Source organism: Lepidothrix coronata, unplaced genomic scaffold, assembly GCF_001604755.1.
Source record: "Lepidothrix coronata isolate B3197 unplaced genomic scaffold, Lepidothrix_coronata-1.0 Scaffold106, whole genome shotgun sequence".
NCBI lineage: Eukaryota > Metazoa > Chordata > Aves > Passeriformes > Pipridae > Lepidothrix > Lepidothrix coronata.
The window spans coordinates 2,021,466-2,036,499 of NW_016690286.1; the positions used below are offsets into that span (position 1 = coordinate 2,021,466).

The following is a 15,034-nucleotide window of genomic DNA, read 5'->3' on the forward strand; positions in this document are numbered from 1 at the left end:
GCCAAATAGCAGAATATTGATTCTACCACATCCAAACAGGACACTGAAAGATATTCTGAGCTTCTAAAACATATTCCCTTGAATCTCTAAAATGCTGTCAAGGTGAGATTTTCAGTAAGCAGAGAAACATGGATGACAATCCTAAACATCCACTGGTCAGATTATGTGACCAATACATCTGCTCTAGAACAAGCAGCAGTCACAAGTATTGAGGCCATGTTGCTGAGAACACAGCTGCGATGGGCAGGGCACGTCTCCAGGATGAAGGACCACCGCCTCCCTAAGATCCTGCTTTATGGTGAACTTGCCACTGGTTGCTGCAAGAGAGAAGCCTCGAAGAGAAGATACAAGAACTCCCTGAAACAACATCTCAGCCTTGGCCATATTGATCACCATAACTGGTCTATTCTGGCCTCAAATCGGGAGGTCTGGAGACACACCATCTATAACGCAGCTGCTTCCTTTGAGAACGCACGCAGGATCACTCTTGAGGAGAAAAGACAACGCAGAAAGAACCGTGTCTTGCAGAATATACAACCTAAGGAGTCTTTCTGCTGTGCCTTTTGCAATCGGATATGTCTATCTCGTATTGGTCTCGTTAGCCACCAGCGTGCTTGCAACAAATGTGGATAGAGCCTTCCTAAATCTTTGTTCACGAAGCCCAGCCATGATGATGATCCACACATTAGACATTTTGAAGTAGGAAGACTTGCTTGCATTTACTGGTAGCTTGCTTTTGGAGGCTTTCAAAAAATTATTTATTCCAAATACAATCAAAACCTAATCAAGCAGAATAAGCAACAGTTTCCTTTGCACAATCCTTAGCTTCTAAATATTTTCTACCTTACATTTTAGAGCAGTTTATCTATCAAAGATCTTGTAAAAACTCTTGTAAATATTGCCAAGTGCTCCAAAGTCTCTGGCCTCCTCTGAAGAGAAGAAAATCTTACAGACATCCATTGTCATGTTTCGGTTGTGTGAGGAACCAAGGAACTACAACTAGAAAAAAGGTGCTGTAGTTGACTTCTAGGTCTCTTTGGTTTCCCAGAGAAGGAGACCATTCTAATTTTTCCCTTAACCTTAAGTCCTTTCAAAAATCCAGACACAGACATGTTTACTATCAGTTCTTTCCCTTTGAAAAGATAAATTGATCAAAAAAGAGACACTGTAATTAAAGCTAAGGTGGGCTTTTTTTTTTTTCATTTTGTTTCAGGGTTTGGGTTTCTTTTTTTTTTTGGCCCTGTTATTTTGGTTTTTATAAACCAACAGCTGATTTTGGAAATACACAATTTATCTGTAAAAATGGATTTATTTCTAGTTTCAATATTCACTATATTTCCAAGAAATAATATATAATATAATTCAACTTCAAGAGCATTCAAATATATTTAGTAAACTTGCAATGCAAAATTTACCACACTTTTAAAAGACGTTTCTTGTTTTCTTTAGTTAACACAACTACAACTACTGATATTAAGAACAAATAGTTCATTTTATTTGAACTCTCCACTAAGGGGAGAAGCTTAATCTGCATATAAACCAGGTTATTGTTTCCCCACTTTGAGATCCCAAAACAAAGTTATATAGGAGATACTTTGAAAGCAAATAATGCATCTGTAAATACTTATGAAGTCAAGTTTAAAAGCAGCCTTTGGGAACACAAAGCTTGTTTTCATAAAAAAAGAAAGCCAAACTGATTGCATTTCAAGTTGAAAATGCCATTTTAAGTGTAAACAGCCTACAGAAATTACCTTGAACAAATTTGACACAATGACTGAAGAGACACTGCAGGCATGTAGCTTAAGGCAGCATTGTAACAGAGCAGAAGGAAAGTCAGCACTTCAAACCTGGGATTTATAAGAAACATCAGTATTACATTACTGATTTTATTTTTTAAGAGGAAACAAGTTTATATGAAAATTTCCAAGACTTATTTAAACATATTTGGTATTTTGTTTCAATAAAATTGACAACTGAATAAGCTTTTCCTCTTCATGTAGTAATATGCCCTGCTAGTCTTTCTGCATCTACATTTACATGCGTTTAAAAACAACAAAACAAACCACACCACAAAACACAGCTTAACACCTATCCACCTTCAGTCTACAATTATACTAAAAATTAGAAGAAGTTAAGATCCATTATTGATTCTCAAGCAAAATCCTATTATACAATTTCACCTGTTCTGCGCTGTAAGCATCTCCCTTTGAGGATGAGGTCCACTGTACACAACCCTGGACAAACCATGCTGAGACAAAGCTCCTTCAGTGAGAGCTATGGAGCCAATGCTGGAAGGCTAAAGGAAAAAGGGTCACTCAAAACATGTCCACCCCAAATCTTGTTATAATGCAAGTAAAAATAGACAACGATCAGCATACCCATATTTGTATATAAATTTTTAACAGGCTTAAGATTAATTGACTGCTTAGCTGTCTTAGATTTGAGAAGTCATTTTACACCAGAAAAGGCATATGGTTTCAGAATAAAGATACAGTTGGTGCATGGATACTATGCAGTTATGACTATTCAGCCTTGAAGAAGCCTCAGAGAGAGTTACCAGCACTCGGCAGTCTGAGAAACATGTTCCTATGTCACCATGCAACATGCTAAAACTAATTTTCACTTTTATTCTTAGCAAAGGGCCTCAAAGCATTCTACCTTCCCAATCAATAACAACTTCACTTTGTGTATGTTACTTACTTCATGATAGACTGAAGGTTTGGACAAAGATGGAATTGTGAAACTCAGCACTTTGCTATGTCCCTCTTTGTCAACTATCTCCTGAAAAAGACAGAAGATACCGGTGGTTACACTGTACTGCAGAAACCAGACACCCCAAAACGTTAGATATTATTATAGGGAAAGATAGGGATACTATAAAAATTTGAGCTACAAGCTAGAAATTATCTATTTGCTTTCTATCACAGTGCGTTTGGTTTGTTTCTGAAAACTATTCAAATGACTTAGCAAAGGGCCCATGCATTTTGCATACATAATCCACCTTAAAAACAGTAACAGGAAATCTCAGCATGTTTAAACAGCATTATCTTTTTTTTAATTATACACTATTTGCTAATTGTAAAGGTTAATGCTCAGTAATTCTGTTCTGAAAACTATTTAACCATCAAGTAATGACTCTACGAGTAATTTGTTTTTGGAAATATTACAGCTCTGGAATGAATGATTGCAGCCTCATATGGTTTGACAACAGCAGACAGCATAGCATTTGCAAAAGCCAAGTCTGCTAACTCTCTCTGTAAGTATGGAATTAAAAGAAGCATGAATGCAAAGCCTTGGAGAAGCTACTTTCTTGAAAGATGCAACCATAGCACTATGCTGGCAGACTTCTCACTCCTCTAAGTTAACAGAAAGCAATGGGTAAGGCAAAACAAGATGTGGTTATGTACCACAGAAGAGCACTGAAGTATTTCAAGTAAAAAACTTTGGAAGATCCAAAGCAGGCTTGATCAATAACCAACACCACACACCAGATTTTATTTCTTCTTCTCTAAATTTCAGCAGTAGATTCCATATATCCAGAAGTACTGATTAGAGAGAAGCTTCAGTGTCTCCTATCACCCATATGCCTTGGAAGGCTGAAGGACTGACTTCACATAGTAATAATTAAAACTTATGTCTTAAAAGTAGAATATGAAGCAGTAAATGAAGAATGAAAAGTATCAAAAAGGCATACAGAGCTGTTCCTTCTGAAAAGCTACACATCTCCTCCACTCCACTTATACTTTAGTTTTCAATATTGCTTCTGCATCAATATGGAAAACATTTTCCTCAATATACAGGAGAAGAGTAAAGAAGCTGGCCATATCCAAACTTTAAAAATCCAAAAATAACAATATTTGTATTCTTCATTCTAATCAGATTTGTAATTAAGCTTTAGGAGTACATTTCAAGATCTGAAGCATATTAAAAAACCCTGATACCTACAGCCAGGAAAGCAAAAACTTTCAACTATGTGCACTACTATTGTTATGTGTCTAAGCTGAAGGTAGAAAAAAAAACAGTTCATGATCTCAAGGTTCAGCCACAGTAATTCCATACCCCTCACAACGGAATGAATTTAAAATTATTCTGAGCAATACTTAATTTTTCATTTTCCTTCAGTAAGAAACTGCAGGATTCCTACTGAACATGTTAATTCCCTCAAGTTTCCAAAAGCCACTATATATACAATTTACAGAAGAATTGTTATTTGTATTAGGCTACATATTTCCTCTTGTTTTTGAAAACAAAGTAGCCGGTTAAAGAGAAAAAAAGTATCTAAGCAGGTCACATACTACCTTTTCAATCTTGTATACTGAAGAACAACACCATCTTGATTGTTTAAATTACAAATTTTATATGAGTAACGTGGCATTATTTTGGCATAAGCATTCATTCTGTCTTAAAGCAGAAGGAGAGGAAAAAAGTTTCCCAAAGCCACCTGGATCTACAGCTTCCTACAGAAGCTTGTGGTAAAATTCTTACAACTTCAAGCAGCTGGAGATGGAGAGCTAAGTTACTAATTGAGAAAGAAACTGTTCATAGCTAAGAGATGATGTTACTGGACTAACTGGTTTTAAGATTAACTGTAAATGTAATCTCTTCTAGGAGAAAAACAAGTGATTATAGCCATATCCGTCAACCGTTTTAGATGACTTCATAATGGAAATATAGGAGGGAACTGACTTAAGGCATAAGACACATCAAATGCTTTCCAGGAGTGTCCTTGTCAGATACAACTAAGCACGAAGAAAGCACACAAAGCCTGTACTCTGCACCCAAAGAGGAGTAGAATATAAGGGCTCAGGTCTTTTTAACTGGATTCCTGGGTGAAAAAAAGGTTTTCACTTGCTTGGTAAAGACACTTGTGATTATTTCTAGAAGGAGGATAGCAGCCACCTTCTCCAGATTTTCAGAATGGGAAGAAGCAACCAAGTTCATCACTCTTTTCACTTCCCAAAAAGCCTTCCTAGAACATCCAGAACATACAAACTACACTGACAAGAATGCCAGTGGACATAATTACACTGAGTTTTTTATAATAACCATAAAAATACTAAAATGTGGGGCTCTTATAGGTTCCTTATTAATTCTGTTCTTCATAGCATTAATTTAGCATCAAACAGGATATTTTCATATAAAATATTTTCAAAATGTCAAAGTTATTTCAAAATGGAGACCTTTAATTTCTAAAAGCTAGGTAATCTGTTCAGCAGTCAAATACTAAGAATTTGTTGACAGAGTTTTTTGTGGTTTTAGTCAAGATAGTCAAAATACTGCGGAAAATATGGGCAACCACTTCAAAAGTAGTGACTCAAAAAGCTCTCAAGCAGAATGTGAGTTTAATAACCACACAAAGAAATTAGTAACAAAAAAAATTAAGAACCACAGAAAGGACAGAAAAAACACTGACCAAAGAATAAAAGCTCATGTTGCAGATTTCTGACACGGACACCCATTTCAAGTGTCAAAATGCAATACTCAATCACTTCATTTCAATTCTGAAACAAAACTGTTAATTATTCCCTAGTAAAACATTCCACGGTATCCCTGGAAGCACACTAATATTTTAGGTCTGAATGACATACAAATACTAACCAAGTTATAAACTCCCAGGAGAAGAGCCTCTATGCACCCACTGCTCTGCAAATCTCTGCTGGCTGAGACAGCAAGATAGCACCACATCAATTCTGGCAGAAACTGCAGCGTAAACCGTAGCAACTGTTCCTCACCACTGCGATAGAACTCAAACAGCTGATGGCAAACCGGCTCCAGAAGCTGAAACAGAAGTTCCAATTGTGAATGAATAAAACATTACAAGAATCAGCAATTTTGTCTGGATTAATCCTTTAGATAAAACTGTAAACTGATAAAAATTCCATTTTACTTATTAGGCAATGACTGATACAATAACTGTCCGATTCACATTACACAATTTCCATCCTTGTAGCATACTTTTGGATGATAAAAGTAGAGCCACCCATCCCACATGAAGAAAGAATTCCAATGGCCACTTTCGTTCATTTTTTGCTCACTTCCTCTGGCCTCAGAGGCATAAATAGAGGATACTTGTTATCACAAACCTCATACCATGCTCTCAATATCTTTAATATACAGGAAAAGTACCTGAACTAAAGGTCTTGCTATTCCAGAACTCCAAGAGCATACACACAAATTGCTGGAAGCTTTTTCCCCACCTAGTGAGAAAAGCTGCGTAACACTTAAATTTTACAATATTATCATTACAATATTAACACTTAAATATTACAATAACTAAGTAATTTTCCCACTCTCATTAAAATCTTCTAGAAAATTCCATGTATTTATATGTTTGAGACAGAAGTGGGAATCCTCAAGAGTAATTTTAGAATCAAATTTGTTAAGCTGGATGTAATATACTGAACTGGAAGTAATACATTGAGTTAGATCAAGTTAAAAAAAGACTTAAAAACAATTAAGCAATCAGCTTGCATTGTATGTCTTGATTTAATATGCATTCTTGTGCTACCACCTACCTCTGCTATAGGATGAAGCATTGTGTTAACCATCATGCGTCAATGAATGGAAATTAAGAAATTTCCTAATCCAAGTAGAAAATACTGTTGAAAACAGTAAGCACTTTCAAAGCCAGATGAACTACTAAATTCAGTTCTTCTGCTGTTTGTCTAGTTTTATTGGAACAAGTCTTCAGAAAAGTAAGAAACCCAATTCTATATTGTGCCCTATATTTCAGCAAAGGAGGCAAAACCACCAGATCATGCTACAAAAAAATCTGATTGCTTTCCTAAGCTTTTCCTCCTGAACAAAAAGTCGAGTCAACATTTCTTACCTCATAAAGTTACTTCTGAAACTGAAAGATCTTAGCAGGTTTTGGTTCTTTTTTAAGAAGTAATTTGGGACAATCTCATCCATTCAAAAAAAGGAGGAAGTTTTAGCTTCTGACAGATATAGTTTCACTTTGGAAAAATCATATGTGAAAAATCTGTAAGTAATCTAAAATCTACAGGCAAAAAAGCCATGCCAAGCTGAACTAGTCATCAGTTTTAATAGTATAGCAAAGATCTTTCTAGAAAACTTTACCAGCAGAACTACTGTCCAGCTTACATATTTCCCATAATTTGCTTACATATTTCCCATAATTTGCATGCTTCCCATAATGAAATATCAGTTCTGAATGATGTGCTTGAAATTTAAAAGGCACATAAATAGCTATGACAGGTATCCATGTTTACATCGTTATCTCTGTTGAGACAGCTTTGTATCAGCACATTTAAATGCCTAATCAGTACAAAACCAGATTTTCTTCCTCGAAATGCCACCACATGCTACAACCTAATATCAAAATGCACTAATGATTGTTGCCATTTCAAGATATCATTTTACACCAAGCACTCCTAAAAAGTATCTAGACTGAAAAATATTTTAGTGTTGGAACAAAATGTCCAAGCAATTTCATCCCTCTTCCTTTTAAGCTCCATCCAAATGTGTCACACATTCAAAAAACTATTTCCTAATGCAAATGTCTGCATGGCTTCTATCTAAAAGGACAGCGACAGTGAAAAAACAAACCTCACATATTTATTTATTATTGTTGGAGTCTTGAGTCAATTAGAAGTCTTTTAAATCTTCACGTCTACTGAAGACTCTCCTTTTATTGAATTACATTTTTCACCTAGCAGTGGCCCAGGAGCTCAAAAGTAAATAACAAAGTCTTTACTAACAAAGCTACTATGAAGTGGATATTGAACAAGCAGTTCATTTAGCTCAAAAATGGATTATTAATTTTTGGAAAAGAAAACCAAAATAACCCATATGAAAAGCAAACATGAACCAACAGGAAAATGCAGTTACAGATGCAAATACATGTGATTACTTTTCAAATGCTTAAAAAAATACATCCATTCCCCAAAACAAGATAATTCACAATTTTACAGTACTGACAATTATATTAGAAGTACATATATTCAAAGGTGTACAATCTCAGCAGTATCTGTAGTGTTCATGCATTAATCCTCCCCCCTTGCATTACATCCGTGAGGTAAGAAAGGACAGCACATACCCCACACTGTATAGCAAGATGCCATTACACAATGCAGCTAACAGATCTCAAATAACAGTTGAAAAATATTACTTGTCTTTTTAACTGCTAGTTCATAATTATTTTCACAATGTGGAAAGCTCCAAGTAACCCTTTCCACAAAGGGACAGCTACTCGGAGAACGGTCCAAATGAAGACTTGAGAACTTTTTACCAAGGCAGCACAACACAGTGTCAGCACTGGTTTTTCATTTTAATTCAAAGTCTCACTAACAAGGAAATCCTCAATACCTTGCCCCTGGAATTATCCCAACAACCTTTTCAAGCAGAATTTGCAGTAGCACCCTGTTACTAAAGTCCCTGAGAAACCTAGTGATAGCCAGAAGTAGTAAGAAATCAAAGAACATATGAAAATATTAATTTGGCTATCAACAGGGAGACTCAACAGATTAATTTACATGTTGATATGCATTCTGAAGACCAGACAGGCTTGACTCAGTAGTTGGAATAACTCCGAATGCCTTTCTGAGCAGCAAAGAAAAATTACATTTCTTCTTTGCTGGACAACTTGAGAGTTTCACTATGAGCATTCTCTCTAAAAATGTATATACTGAAAGTGTTTTATCCTCTCACCTTTATTGCTGGCATAATCTCAAACTTTGAAAAGGTGCCTTATTGCTGGCCTTTTCAGAAGAGGAAATAAGGACTTGTTGCAATCTTAAAATAATACACTCAAGGTTTGCTGGACCATAGAAAGTGAGTCAACACACAGCTAATCCCAGCTCAGCATGTTCTGAATTCACCCAGATACTTTAAAACAAGGGCAGTCATGGGATATGGAACCTATTCTGGTACAAGTACTGTGCTAATCTGCCCCCCTCCCCCCAATTTTTTTCATATTTTCCATTATTTCAGCAAGGGTACATCCAATTTATAAATCCATGTATTTAAACTGTATGTATTTCAAACAACAACAAAAGGATCACAAACCTATCTTTGTTCTCTTGGGTTGTAGCAGACAAGCTTCTGACATCTATAGATTCACATTCAATTACAGAAAGAATTCTGTCAGACTCAAACATCTCTCAAATTCCTTAATATATTTCTCAATTCTATATCCAAGTCCTGAAGTCCATGAGTGGGATCTACAAATTCAGCTGTGATCAGGTTACAAAACTTATGATTCTCTTTTTCCATGATAGTATGTCATTGCTAAGAACAAACATTTTGAAGGAAACTCTTCATGTAGTTCTGTAGTTCATGTAGTTAGAACACAATTAACTAGCATGCAAGGTCTCATTTTTATTCTGCTAGCGTTGTGCCAGACATTTTGGGTGAGAAATCCAATATACTTACTTCACTCTGTGGATCCTGAATTACTTTATAAAGAGATGAAATCAAAGCAGTCTTGTCTTTCAAACTGGTAGCATAGCTGGATATGGATGCTTCTGGCAGTGTCTGAAATAAAAATATTATAAGCAATTTTATCACTAAAATATAACAGCTATTTCCACAACAATTTTTCATTGCAAGTTACTATTTATCAGAGTTTAACTATAAACTAAAACTTGTTTTGTAAAGAAATCCTTACTATGGAAATCATTGCCAGAAGACACACTGCATTCTATCATTTTGCAGTTTTATACAGAATGTAATGACAGTAGATGGCAAAATAGATTAAAAAACCAAGAGTTTCAGAAGTGCAACCTTCACTGAAATTTCACTTGAAATGTCAGTACCATGAAACTTAACAGTTTTCAGATCCATACTTCAAGGAGTTCTCAAGACTGACTGTACACAGGCAGTGAACATTATTACCAGATACAGTTTACTCTGCAAGAACACAAATTCCAGTTAATGCAAACAGCTCTTCTCTAACACTAAACGTATTTTCTGCCAGTACTCAAGAAGGTAAAAATCTAATATTTTTAACAGCCCTTCGGAAGCTGTATATTTAAACTTAACATAGCTCTTACAGTACTTACCTGCAGTCCTTCAAAGGAGATTATACTCCACTATACAGATAGGAAAACACATTCCCAGTGTACCTAAGCAGACCTATGTACCAGCAGCAAAACCTATAGTCAAGTCTAGTACTCAAACCAACAAAACCATTCATCTATGATACACATTTTCACTGCTCTGTATCAGGAAGTATGTCATCCTCCAGGAGGCAACGAAATAAAAAAAAATCTTTTCAAGCAGACATTTGTATTTATCACACGATCTCAGCAAAACCCAAGGTTACTATTTTTTGTTTTCTACAGGAATCAAGCAGTCCTGCATACTGCTCCAGCAGCAATTCAAACACTACTGACAAAATATATGAGAACGTATTACCTTAAACTCTGATAACCACTCCTCCACAACCCCAGTATCCACAGCTAACATCTTCCAACATCCGTTTCCAAACCTTCAGCCTGAAAGAGCAAGGAAACAGAGTTTGTGGAAACTACAGTCACTGCATTAAGCAGATAATGAAAATTAAGTCCCTGTGAATGGTTAAAGAATCTTTTCATGCTTTTACTTGTTAACATTTCACATGCTAACATTACTTTGAACTTTTATTCTACCTCACGCAAGCTGCTGGAAGCATTAAACACAGGAGTCTTCACATACAGCAGTTTAATAAATTCCAAGTATGAATTGTGTGGGAAGCTCAATAAGTCAAAGATTTGCAGAAATGGCATTTTGAAAACAGGAAATATTATCTTCTCAATTTCAATTTATTTTTCAGCTTACAAAACTCAAGAGAAAACTGAGTCTCTCTCACTGAAGAGAAACGACTGTTTAGGTTTTTCCTAGTCAACTCCTACTCCAACTTGGAAAAGGTCACTGAAATAAAGGCGGATGGAAAACCTTTCAATCCTCCCCCACTGTGGCAACTGCAAGACAATGAGCCTAAGACAGACTTCCTTGCCCAGCATTCTGTCCAATCTCAGACAGAGCAAAATTATCAGTACTAGGACTTGAAGACAAGAAAGGCAGAGTGGCTTCTGAAATTAATTTCTGATTTCTCTTCGATTTTGAGAAGCCACTTAAAAACAACTTTCCCTTGAAGCAGCTTATTCTTAAACAAAAGAGCAACATATCATAAAGATACAAAACTACTAGAAGTTTAAAAAAATGTGCTGCTAGTTTACCCAAATTGTGACCATGGATTTCAAACAGTGACAAAGTTAAATACTCATCTAAGGAAAAAAGTAGCACTGTCTTGGTGAAATGTTCAGTCATGGAAGATCCTCTCAAGTTTTGCTTCAGCAATTTAAAATTAGTTTTGAAGTACTGATATCAAAAGTGTGGGCTGTCAATGAATGATAAACAAGGAAATGATGGGAGGGAATAACTGTCTTGTGTAACAAAAATACAAATATTTTGTTCTGAGATACAGACTGTAGTGGAATATATAGAGAAAATTTTAAGAAGCCTGAAGGGAGAAGAACTAAATATGATAATAGTGAGAGCTCCCTATAACCCTTCAAAGCAAGGTGGAGGGGGAGAGGGGGAAACAAACTTATGTAAGGCTTTACTTAAAGAGAAAGTGACCAAAAGCAGGGTTGTGAGGAAATGATTGTTGAGACATGCATGTCAAAAGGAATAAAATTAAACAGGCTGTCCAGCAACTTCTTGAATCATTTTAATACACAATAATAGTGTATGCAAGCAGAGACTTCTGTGCCTCCCTTTCCTCACTTGCGCTAAACATCATAATTACAAACATGGAAAAACTGGCCAGTGACGTCAAGGTCAGGGAAGACACAGCTGCAATGACAATGACATAGTAGAACACAGGAATCCAAGAAGGATCAAAGCAAGGAGGAGGACCAAGAATGTTCTAGAATGGTTCATGGGGTTTTGGAAAAATATCATCAGCAACAGGAAGACTAGGGCACCATGACTAAATTAGGCAGAGGACCAGCTGACAGGACACACAGAAAAGGCCAAGGTACTCACTACCACCTTTGCTTCTGTTGTTACCAGCAAGAGCAGCCTCCAGGAACTCTGGATCTCAGAGCACAGAAAACTGCCTCAAGTGTCAGGATCAAAGGGCTGTCACCAGTGCACAAAGCCCAGTTGGACACCTGGCCTTACTGGTGAACTCCAGGGGTCAATACCCAGGGCAGGACGATTTAACACCTTTGTTAATGAAGATGAATGATGGGACAGAGCTCACCCTCAGCATGTTCAACCAGGAGGAGAGGCTGATAGCCCAGCGGGATGTGCTGCCGTTCACAGGGACACCAATGGACAGGAGGTGTGAGCCAACACATGTATCTCAGGAAGTTTAAAGGCAGTACCAAGTCCTACTCCTGGGAAAAAAATGCAAGCACCAGCACACACAGGGCCCATGAACAAGGGGAACATGAGCCAGCCACACCCACCCTTGCAGCACAGACGGACAACAGCCTCCAGATCACCATCAGCTCAAGGGAAGTGATCCTTCCCTGTGATGGGTGCTGGTAAGACACATTTGGAGTCCTGGGCTTCCCAGCACAACAGATATATGCCCATACTGGAAATAGTTTGGGAGAAGGCCACATAGCTGACAGACAAATTGGAGCATTTCTCACATGAGAAGAGGCCGAGAGAGCTGGCACTGTTAAGCCTGGAGAAGAGAAGGCTCATGAGGATTTTATGAAATGTAGATAATTACCTGAGGGAAAGGAGTAAAGAAGACAGAGCCAAGCTCTTCCCACTGCTGTCCCTGTGACAGGACAAGAGGCAATGGGCACAAAATGAAATACACTGAAAAAGGGTTTAAATGTAATTTCATGTAATGGTTATTGAACAATGTAACAGGTCACTCAAAGTCGCTGAAGAGTCTCCAGCCTTGGAGACATTGAAAACCCAGTTGGATAAAATCCTGAGAAACCACCTGTTTCAATTTTCACTACTTCGAGCCAAGGAGGTTGAACTTCATGATTATCTCCAAAGATCCATTCAAACCTCAGCCATTCTGTCATCCTGCATCAACAAAGGACTGTCATGAAGATTATTCATCTGGCTAAATTCCAAGGCTTTCTGATCAGCACTGATAGTCTCTGAAGATATAACAATGACAATACAGATGAGTGGCCTCTCAGTATTCTGCATAGACTGTGTCAAACCCTGCTATGAAGTGAGACTTCTAAGGATAATACTGTCTGCTAACAAACAAAAAGGCTAGTCCTACTACAATTATTGAAGTAACCACCTTAGTTTCTACAGAATCCCAATCTACTAACCCTATTTTCAGTCCTGTGAAGGCAGACAAAGGCTTTTGCAGCATCTCATGCTTCAGCACAGCTAACAATAGTAACCATTCCCTACCAAGCCCCATTAATAACACAAATACCTGCCCTAGTATTAACTGTTCAAAGCAAGAAAACCATGATTTTTAAGAGTCCAGAGGAGTCTTGGGTACTCCAAGTCCATAGTTGATACCACATTTATCCAAGAGATGCACTTTTTCCACCTATTTCTACTGATCCATCAAGCACTATTTTAAGATTAAATGTTCCCAGAGAAATCTATAAAAAAGCTGAGATAAAAGAAACGGGACAAAGGTTTTGCTGATCAGGTCTTTGATTTTTAAAGTTGCAGAGGCATTCCATTGAGAGTTAAGGCAGTTGAAATGCACAGAAGATAGACTGTCCTTATTTTACCTTCATGCATTTAAAAAATGCATATATACCCATTTAACCTCAAGCACATATGCACCCACAGCAACACACATTTGAGTGTCACAAATAAGAACTCCAACTTTACACTTATTTTTTGTGAAGACAAAGACTGATCTCTCCCAGAAGGAAAAAAGCCTCAATTACAACATCAGCTGTGTGGGATCTATTAAAACAGGCAGACAACCTACCACTTTACTGAGGATTGCCACATTTTGTCCTAGTTAAATAACAGATCAAGTTGAACTGCAACAATGTGTGGACAGAGATGGAAAACCCAAGACTGTTCTAAAACAAGTATCAACAAATTTCAGTTAATACAATTTTTTTCTAGAGCCCACGGAAAGTTTAAAAAAGTAACTCTAAAATGAAATTTCTAACACAAAGTGGGCCAAAGTAAGGCTTAATTTATAGCATCTGTTAATCTATTACAGAAAAAAAATCCCCAAAGGATTAAGAAAAGCATGCCTTAATTACAGCTTTGTTTCAGTGGATATAACTGCAAGATATAGGCCACTGTAAGCATTAGATGTCCCAGTCACTATAGAATTAAAGCAAAAAAGGGGATAAAGTAAATACCTGCTACTTTGGAGGGAAAAAAAGAGTAAAATTATATTAGGAATGTATTTTATAAGTACCAAAACTGTAATGAAAATTCAAATAACACAGCAAGCACAACACAGCATTTCTCCAAAGAAAGTCTTGTTTTAAGGTACACTGGCATGTAATTCCCTTCAAATGAATTTTTTTCCTTGATCTCCTCCTGCTAAGTCCCTGCAAAGACTTCAAATGAGTGGAGTTCGAGAATTTCTTTAAAAACAACTTGCTTTTGTCACCACAAATCAAACAATACTTTGATTAAAACTGATGAGCGGCTTCAAATGTCCCCATGCTTCTCATTCCAAAAGATTGAGGCAGAGTCATTTGGATGTCCTGATGAAGATTGTTATGAGAAAGAGGAAGAAGACTCAATTATTAAAATGATACCACTAAAACACTTGTGATGCAGCTCAGTAACAGTCAGGTGGTTCATCTCTGTTGAATTTTTATTAGACTCATATATATTTTTAGCTTATATCATACATGAAGTAAAGTCACTTTTAAGTGACACTCTTTCATTGCAGGTCTTACCTTCACATTTGCCACATGATGAAAGCAAGAATAGCTTCTGCAGTCTAGCTAATACATGACTAATTATTTATATGGCTAATATAATCTGTTTGTTTATGCTCTGTGAGTTAAAAGTGCTTTGGAGTACTTTCCACAAGATTCTCAACTTGGATAAGCTGCAAAATATAGGATTTATACTAAATAATAATTAACACTGTTAATTATTA

General features: G+C 36.7%; 1 protein-coding gene across 7 annotated transcripts in view; it reads right to left on the reverse strand.

The window, feature by feature from the left end:
- The window catches only part of FAM126A (family with sequence similarity 126 member A), a 45,319-nt gene that overhangs the window by 13,696 nt on the left and 16,589 nt on the right, over positions 1–15,034 (reverse strand). For all 7 annotated transcript variants that reach the window (XM_017823878.1, XM_017823883.1, XM_017823881.1 and 4 more), the window contains exons 2-7: positions 10,378–10,457; positions 9,394–9,495; positions 5,599–5,778; positions 2,701–2,781; positions 2,181–2,296; positions 1,752–1,847 (exon numbers count right to left, since the gene is read on the reverse strand). In XM_017823878.1, coding sequence (XP_017679367.1) covers positions 1,752–1,847; positions 2,181–2,296; positions 2,701–2,781; positions 5,599–5,778; positions 9,394–9,495; positions 10,378–10,428 — 626 coding nt within the window. In that variant the 5' untranslated portion in view covers positions 10,429–10,457. The remainder of the gene's footprint in view (positions 1–1,751; positions 1,848–2,180; positions 2,297–2,700; positions 2,782–5,598; positions 5,779–9,393; positions 9,496–10,377; positions 10,458–15,034) is intronic.